Here is a 9,667-nt window from a genome sequence, read left to right on the forward strand (position 1 = left end):
AGGTTATTGGCAAATATTTTTGTCTTTTTTTATTTACCGTATGTCGTGCTTGCAACTTTTTGTGAGGAGCGGTCAGTGTCTCCGACCATGTGGTCAGCATCAATACCGATATACAGTCGTTAATTAAGACATAGGATGCCTTACGTGTTATTGTTTAACAACCGCATTCACAAGACTGATTGCAATCTGCTTTTCGTTACCCATTTTAGTAGTAACAACACGCATGGTTCCGTATATATATATATATATATATATATATATATATATATATATATATATATATATATATATATATATATATATATATATATATATATATATATATATACTATTATATACATACATACATGAAAAGCACATTCCTAATTCCTCCACTTTAAATACCATACAACAGACTGCCATAAACGTGAAGCCAGAAAATGGCGCGGTATGGATAAGACCTCGAGGCGTGTGACTCACCCCCTCGTTATTTGGATGTTTTCTCCTCTCTGGGTGACACGACATCCTCCCCCCCCCCCCCATTTCTCTACTCCCCCCCCCCCCCTCCTCACTTTGCTGGCAGTGTGACCTTCCCGTATTTTGTGACTTATGACCCCCAGCGCGTCGATCCCCCCGTCCGGTCACGTGTTGCGTGTGTTTGTGTTGACTGTGTCATGCATGTGTCACATTTCGAATGAAGTTCAAAGGTCGCTTCAGTAGTGAAGGACACTGACACGAACATGTCAATACCTTATCGACAAAAAGATAATTGATCTTTTTCATAGTTTTTTTTTAATTGTACCATCTGAATGGATTTCTTCAAATATAATAATTTCACAATTTAACATTGCTCACTATGGCATGTTGACTCTTTTATTTGTGGTTCTCGCGTTTTGGCTTGACTTAGCATCACGTGTGTAGGTACACCATAGATCAGGATATGCGAGTAATGGCACAACAGGTCGCATTAATGCATACATGTAAGGGGGGCATTTGTAAGGGGACCTTGTAAGTGGAGCACATGTAAGGGGGACATTTGTAAGGGGACCTTGTAAGTGGAGCACATGTAAGGGGGACATTTGTAAGGGGACCTTGTAAGTGGAGCACATGTAAGGGGGACATTTGTAAGGGGACCTTGTAAGTGGAGCACATGTAAGGGGGACATTTGTAAGGGGACCTTGTAAGTGGAGCACATGTAAGGGGGACATTTGTAAGGGGACCTTGTAAGTGGAGCTGATGTAAGGGGGACATTTGTAAGGGGACCAGGACCGCATGTAAGAGGATCACGGAAGTGAAGCCCATATAGGCAACCATGTAAGTGTACTCATATAATGCGACCATGTAAGTCGACCATGTAAGTGGACTACATGTAAGAGAAGAGAGCCACATGTAAATGGATCAAATATAGATGTCCATGTGTTGAGCACATGTAAGGTGGTCTTTTTAGGGTACCGCACGTAAGGCGATCGTGTAAATGGACCAAAGGTAAGGTAACCATGTCAGGCGACCACAGGTAAAAAAAAAACAAAAAAATATGACAAAGTACAATGACACTGCAGGCACATACATCACAGATTCCAATACCACACCTAACAGACATCCCGTCATTCGGTACTTGTGTCACAGAACCACAGCCCTAGAACCACTGTCTCCCCCACCCAATTCTATAGAATATCCTCATCGAATAAAGAAAACCATCTTATAATTACCGCCAGATTTATACCCAGCCCTGCTAGACGCTGCAAACACCGAGAATCGATTTCCTTCTCTCGCTAAGTCAAACTTATTTTCATTGCTTATATTTTTTTATCCCTCGCGAAATACGAGGAAATATATTTTTATCGTTACTCTTCAGATAAAACGAGATAGTTTTACAGTGTAATTAGTAATTGGGATTTCAATAAAAATTGTTATCTTCCTAATCTTGGCTTGACATCCGTTTTATGTCGTGTTTCCTACGAGTTGCTTGTTGTTTCTGCGTTTGTAATAGTTTTTGTAGCGCTGTTTTATTGCTGCGGGGCTTTTTTTACAGGGCAATTTATTAGTCATATATTATGTAAGGCAATTACGGCCGAGTGTATTTTGTTTCTTAATTAGTCTTGTCTTGGTTAGTGCAGGGTGATTATAAATGCTTGCGTAAAGGAGTGGCTCGTGTGTCTTCGTGTATGTATGTATGTATGAATGTGTAGTTTGTGTGGCACGTGTCGTTTGTGCATATGTATGTGTGAGTGTGTGTTTGTGTGTGGGGGGTTATTGACTGATGTGCTTTGGTATATGTACGTATGTGCGTGTATGGGTTTGTCGTTAGTTGTATGTGTGTGTGTATGTAGTTTGTGACTGGTGTGCCTTGGTATATATATATATATATATATATATATATATATATATATATATATATATATATATATATATATATATATATATATATATATATATATATATATATATATATATATATATATATATATATATATATATATATGTATATATATATATATATATATATGTATATATATATATGTATATATATATATATATATATGTATATATATATATATGTATATATATATATATATATATATATATATATATATATATATATATATATATATATATATATATATATATATATTTATGTGCGTGTGTGTCTGTTTGTGTTATTTATTACTTAGTGGCTTTATTCGCGTGTAGAGATGTACTTTATTGCGTGTGATGCAGTGGCGTAGCGAGGTCGGGTGTCACCCGGTGCGGCACTTAATGGTGTCACCCCCTCAGAGGCGTAGCGACTCTTCCCGGGGACAAACTTTCAGTATTCGATTTGCATCCCCCCCCCCCTCAAACTTTCGATTTCCATCCCCCCTCGAACTTTCGATTTGCACCCCCCCCCCCTCAAAGTTTCGATTTGCACCACCCCTCAAATTTTTCTCTATATATTTTACTATTTTTTGCCTTGGTGTCACCCCCCTAAATAGTGTCACCCGGTGCGGTCCGCACCCCCAGCCCCCCCCCCCCCCCCTCGCTATGAGTAGGTTTGTATCGTTGTTTTGCGTTGCTTGACTTCAGTCGCTCTTTCCGGGTAGTTATCGTGTGGGATGACGCAGTGTTTCTTTTTCATTATCTTCCTCCCCCGCTTCCTTTAAACAAAACAGCAGTGTCTGTATCTGTCATGATATTATTGAACCAGCCAGCCTTAATTACACACTGTCTCTTACCACTGACTGACCAATATTGTGAGTATTGTTATAAGGCGAGAGTTAGTCGTGCTCACAGTTTGGGGTAGATACAGCAGGCTCACGCTGACTAATTTCAGACAAGAAAAACAAACCGTCACGCGCAGATGAGGGCTAATTTCCGTGACAATGTTGTTAACAATGGCGAATTCCTTGTTAGGGTACTTGTGTTATGTACCTGACGGTGACACATGAAGCTTCACTACATGGTGACAACAGGTTATTATAAATCTATTTATGGAGTGTCCGTCTGGGGTGTCTGTGTGCGGGTTAGCTGTGAGGCACTAGCACCCAGGAGTGTATGGAGTGCTGTGGCTAGTGTGTTCAAATGCGTGCTTGTTTGGACACGGGTTTCTTTGCTGGTTGGTAATTATCATTAAATTGACTGCTTGTCAGGATATGCATACACGTATTCTAATATATATATATATATATATATATATATATATATATATATATATATAATGTGTATACCTACAGACACATGTATAGATATAGATACGGATACGGATAATGATACAGATAGGAATATGGATATATGCATAGATTAATTTATAGATAGATATAGACAGATATTAATATATATATATATATATATCTATATTTAGATTTATATATAGATATACGCTTTTTATGTATGCACGTGGGTGATATGAGCACTCACACGCATGCTCATCAGACGTAGATGTACGTATATCCCGATGTCCGACCAATTTGCCTGTCGGTGCTCACGTCTAAAGGAGCCGCCCGCTCGCGACGTTCGAGCGCCGTGTCTAAGTTTTTAATGTACGTCTGTGCGCATTATGGCGGAGCGCGCGCGAGGCCCGGGGGGTCGCACGTGGAGTGTCTACCGTACCGGCGGGACCGCCGTCAAGGAGATTCTGTGGGAATTTCTGGAACCGCTTATAAAACGTGTCGCGCTGTTATTGGTCCTAGTCTAGGTTGGTCTCGGTATCGTTGGGACAGGAATTCTGTACGGGATATTGTGTAGATTACTGAGTAATTGTGTAGAATACTGAGCTGTTGTGTAGATTACTGAGTAGTTGTGTAGATTACTGAGTAGTTGTGTAGATTACTGAGTAATTGTGTAGATTACTGAGTAATTGTGTAGATTACTGAGTAATTGTGTAGATTACTGAGTTGTTGTGTAGATTACTGAGTTGTTGTGTAGATTACTGAGTAATTGTGTAGATTACTGAGTAATTGTGTAGATTACTGAGTAATTGTGTAGATTACTGAGTAATTGTGTAGATTACTGAGTAATTGTGTAGATTATTGAGTAATTGTGTATATTACTGAGTAATTGTTTAGACCAGTGAGCTGTTGTGTAGATTACTGAGTTGTTGTGTAGATTACTGAGTAATTGTGTAGATTATTGAGTAATTGTGTAGATTACTGAGTAATTGTGTAGATTACTGAGTAATTGTGTAGATTACTGAGTAATGTGTAGATTACTGAGTAGTTGTAGATTACTGATTTCTTTTCTTGTATCGTAAGTCTTAAATTACGTTTGTTTATGGACCAAGGCAAATTACATTCTTTAATCACAGTGTAATTTAAAAAAAAAAGTGAAAAGGTAATTAATTATATTTATTTTTATTTAACAACTCTTTTTATGACTCCGTGTAGATTAACGATTTTTTTTTTTTGTAATTGAGGTGTTTTTTTTTTCCAAAGTAGTAAGTATGAAATTACTGTTGATAAGAAATCATTGCATCTTAATGAATTCCTGAAAAAAATGAAGTTGAGTTACAAAGCGTTAATATTTTTATTGCATTCATTTTTTCAAAAGCGGTTTTGAAATTAGTTATTGTAATTACATTTTTTTTAAAAAGCAGAATATATTAATGCAGATATTTTAAAAAAATCTGGTATGCATTTATAAAAAACAAATACATCGTATATTTTACTTATTTCATTTCTGACCGCGGGCCTTTAATCCTGTTGTATTGTTTAATACAGTTTGAATCAATCTTTAACCAACACATTTCATGTAGGTAGAGTTTGACTTCTCTCATCCTGTGGTGAGACATGACCACTCATGTGTCGTGAAATGTTCTCTAGTCTATACCGACCTACCCTAAAGTGAATGAGAATCTCTTTACACGATCTTAATTAACAATATAGTCCTCTTGACGTCCGCTCATCGTTTGTTGACTGCGTCAGTGTTGTCTATTTTATCCAGCATCGCTTTCTGCTTTTGGGTGTTAATAGTCTAGCGATAGAGCGCACGGTTCGGTCTTGTTTGTTACATGTTCGAACCTAACCAAATATATGTATTTATCTTCTGTTAGCATTTAAAGCATCCACTTGTTTTAATGGAGGTAAAGGGGTAATGCGCTAGTCATGTTTTCACATCTAGACATCTTATTAGCAGTTCGCTATACAGAAAACATAATATTTAACAGAATCGTATGGTCAGTTACTTTAATGACCGCATAATACTAAACATAGTTGTTTTGACAGTAACCAAAATGGCTACATAAACGTATTCGTAATTACAGTTATCATAGTAACCATATAGTACTAAATTTCTCTACTATAAGTATCTCAACTGGCAATTTAAAGATTTAATCTTGTTACGTCATCAAGAGTATTATAATGTCATTAGAGTTAGGGTCATACATAGTGTTAAGGCTATGCTAGAACATCTATCATGATTTGCGCTAGTGATAAGGTTAGCTTTAAAATTATCAAGTTATATTTGTTAACACCCCCTTTTTAAAAAGACTACATTGTTATGGCTTTATGGGACTTTATGTCAGAGGCCTGTAAAACCTCCTCTCTGAACTCTATAATGAGCTCCAGCCTCTTAAGCACCTATCGCCCCCGGCACGTGAGTAGAGTCTTCTAAAAATCTAGGCCTAATTAAAAGACGCGGAGTGGCCGTGTAGGAGGGAAAAAAATAAATAAATACAAGAAGTCACACTCGGCCGTCTAGATAAGGACACGTCACAACACGGCCGTCCAACATTCACCACCCGTGTCGTCATCTGGCCGTCCAACATTCACCACCTAGCCGTCCAACATTCGCCACCATCTGGCCGTCCATCATTCTCTACCCGTGTCATTACCTGGCCGTCCAACATTCGCCACCTACGTCACCACCTGACCGTCCGGTCAAATTAACTTTGTCAAAACATGACCTGGCGTGGATCTCACTTAACCAAAATATGTCTATTTTTATACAGCCGGCTTGTTGTACAAAACCCCTCCACCCACCCCTGACTTCTAGACTTCTATGTGTTTATTTTTACCAATATATATATATATATATATATATATATATATATATATATATATATATATATATATATATATATATATATATATATATATATATATATATATATATATATATATATATATATATATATATATATATATATATACTTTTAGAATCACACTCTTTGCTCCATCACCCTCCGCCCCCCACCCCCACCACATACCCACCACACCCCATTAATTCCCCACATGCCCATGTCACATTTTGAAAATGCGTCTTGTCACGTTCGAAACTCTGGGCTGCCGGCAGTGTTGCCAGATGTACGGTCGATCCCCGGGCAAACTCACCCCCCCCCCCCCCCCCTCCTTCTCAGGTCTGTAGTTTTATTTCATTCTGTTCCCCGTGAGTTTTTTTTTTTTTTTTTTTTTTTTTCTTTGGAACATCCCCGGAAGAGTTTTAGACTGGAGTGTTAACATTAGAGGCAAGGAATCATGGGACAGGCGCGACCGGCTTGTAAACAACACGTAGGGTGGAGAGAAATTTTTCCCACAGTCGGAGAAAGAGAGAGAGGGAAAAAAAATATATTTGTTTCAACAAGTTTGTGTGAAGTTTTTTCATTGTGGGAAGGAAAGGGGCGGTAAGCAGGCGAGATGAGTAAATTAATATGGGAGATAAGACGAGTTTGTCAAGGAGCTGTGCCGAGAGAGTGCTGTCCCTTGATTCACTGCCGGCGTGTGAACTGGGCCGAGAGTTCAGCGCGTTCCGAGGCTGCGCTAAGTGATGCTGCTGCGCACGTTGATGCTGCGCATGGAAGTTGATGCGATCGGAACCGTAAAAATAAACAATATTAAAATTCAGTATTGTTTGAATCGGTCTTGATTCTGTAGAAATACGTAAATAATAGAACTGATTTATATAAGAGACCTGAATAATACCTTAGACGAAATCGATGACTTTTTACGTATTAATTGAATTAAAATAATTCCGTAGGTCGCTCTATCAGGGGCGGAACTGCATGCATCTTGAAAGTGGTTTTGTAAAAAAAAAAAAAAAACAGGTCAAGTCAACTATAGCAGAGATTGTTCTACAGTTACTATCACACACTGTTGCGTAGAAAAATATTTTAAAATCTACAAGAAAGGTAGGTAAACGTTCACACTACATCCATGACTTACTGCCCTTCTTTAAAATAGGGGTGCCCATGAAGCTCATTTAAATAGTTCTGTACTATGTACATTTAATGGCAATTCATTCCCTGAATTATTATTTAAATACGACATACTAAACAATCGTATAGTAAAAAAATCAATGTTTTCAAAATTAATATTATAAAAGCCAAAAATGAAAAAAATAAACATAACTCGAGAAACCATTCACAAATCAAGCTTACGTCTTTATATACTCTTGACGAGCATTTGTCTCCTCAATAGGTAAATAAGTTCTACTTCGCGCTCATCACTGTTATCATTTTCTTCTAAAAGAAAAAAGCTAAACAGTCAATTGGTGCCTAAATTGCTAGAACCAGAACAAGAGGATGGAGAAACTGTGACAGTAGCATATGTTGATGATGGAGAAAATTTGATAACAAATGTGGATGATGTAGAAAGTTTGACAGTAGCAGATGTGGACGATGGAGAAAATTTGACAATAGCAGATGTGGATGAAGCTGAAATAGCTGAAGAGATAGTTGTGACAGTTGATGTGACTACCTCCAATGAGGATGTCACACATACATCAGATAGTTTAAATGATTCCTTGGCAACTATACAGACAACTGTCACGGTCCCAGGTGGCCATGTAGTAACTGAAGATATAACTGAGTCAGATAGACCCAGCTCCGCATTTGTTTTTAAAGATTCTAATTTTGTTCATTCTAGTAAAGGCATTGCTGGAAATAAAAGGACAAGGGTGTGGAAAAATCTGAAGCAAATAGTTGCAGCAGAGAGGGCGCTGCAGTGGGGACCAGATGATGTCACTTATGGTTCAATTGATGCGCCTCCATCTTTTCGACCTGCTAAAAAGTATTCAGACATTTCAGGGCTTGAGGCCAAATATACAGACCCACGCACAAAAATGCGGTATGCTAATTCAGACGAGTACAGGAGGGTCCATTTATTACCTAATGATATCATAACTGGATGTTTGCAACTTCGTAAAGCTAATACTCTAATGCCTTGAGTTATAATATATAATATGTTTTTATTAAAAAAATACTTGATAAGGAAAAAAAATAACATTTCGTCACAAAGTACCTACCCCCCCCCCCCCCCCCGCCCCCCCCCCCCCCCCACTCACACCACTCTCTACTGAAGTTCGAATTTTAATAAACCCTACCATATATACATCTTTAAAATGGGCTACAATTGTTGCGACTTTGAAGCTGCGTAACCTACCTAGCTTATTCTAGTGTATAACATTTTTTATGCTCTTTTTTTAAAAATAGCACCTGTATCACAGGCAAGTTTCATGTAGTCAGCTGTCTATGCTATGACCCTACCTCAACCCTCCACACACTTGAAACTACATCAGCTTAAAATGATCCACCCGCGTCAGTTTTTATTTTCAAAGATGTCGTTAGTTTGATGTTTACACGTGGCGACCCCTGCATGTTAAGCAAGGCTCGCTTAATATCTACCACACAATAACCCTTTTAATAGAAGGTTATTATAAAACAGAACACGTGTTCAACATAAAATAAACATAAAATACAAATAAATTCTAAACGGTGTGAGGGAATTTTTTTTATAAATGCAGTAAAAGGGGTTAAAACAGGATCGGACATTTTTTTTTTATGAGCAGATTTTCGTAAATAAGTAAAATTTAAAAAATAAATAAAAATTAAATACAAATAAAATGAAATAAAAACAAACAAAATCTAAACGGTGTGAGGGAATTAAAAGGGGTGTGAAAGGGGTTAAAACAGGGTCGAAGTTTTTTTTTTTTTTTTTTTTTTTTGCTAAGCACTACCCGTGTTATCGTTCGTGTGCTGGGTTGTGTTGACCCCGTTTTAACGGGTCATAAAACTAGTATGTGACATGCAATAATATAGCGATACCGTAATTACTCGCGAGGGCCGCACACGTTCTCTGTAATCACCAGGGTCAAGGTCATGCTTGGGGTTTTGACTAGGGATATGGCTAGGGTTGAAGCTATGGTTAGTTTACAGTAATAGCTTGACTAGAGGCTAGAGTTATGGCTAGGGCAGGGGTCGGCAACCTGCGGCTCGCGAGCC

At 37.9% G+C, this 9,667-nt stretch overlaps 1 protein-coding gene across 1 annotated transcript; it reads left to right on the forward strand.

The window, feature by feature from the left end:
- Positions 1 to 7,099: 7,099 nt before the first annotated feature.
- Positions 7,100 to 8,613, forward strand: LOC131957330 (uncharacterized). The gene is made up of 2 exons (XM_059322062.1): positions 7,100 to 7,212; positions 7,875 to 8,613. The coding sequence occupies exons 1-2, from the start codon at positions 7,100 to 7,102 to the stop codon at positions 8,611 to 8,613; spliced, it is 852 nt and encodes a 283-aa protein (XP_059178045.1).
- Positions 8,614 to 9,667: the final 1,054 nt, after the last annotated feature.

The sequence above is a fragment of the Physella acuta genome, unplaced genomic scaffold (assembly GCF_028476545.2).
Source record: "Physella acuta isolate Inbredline_101_S28 unplaced genomic scaffold, ASM2847654v3 ptg001232l, whole genome shotgun sequence".
Lineage (NCBI taxonomy): Eukaryota > Metazoa > Mollusca > Gastropoda > Physidae > Physella > Physella acuta.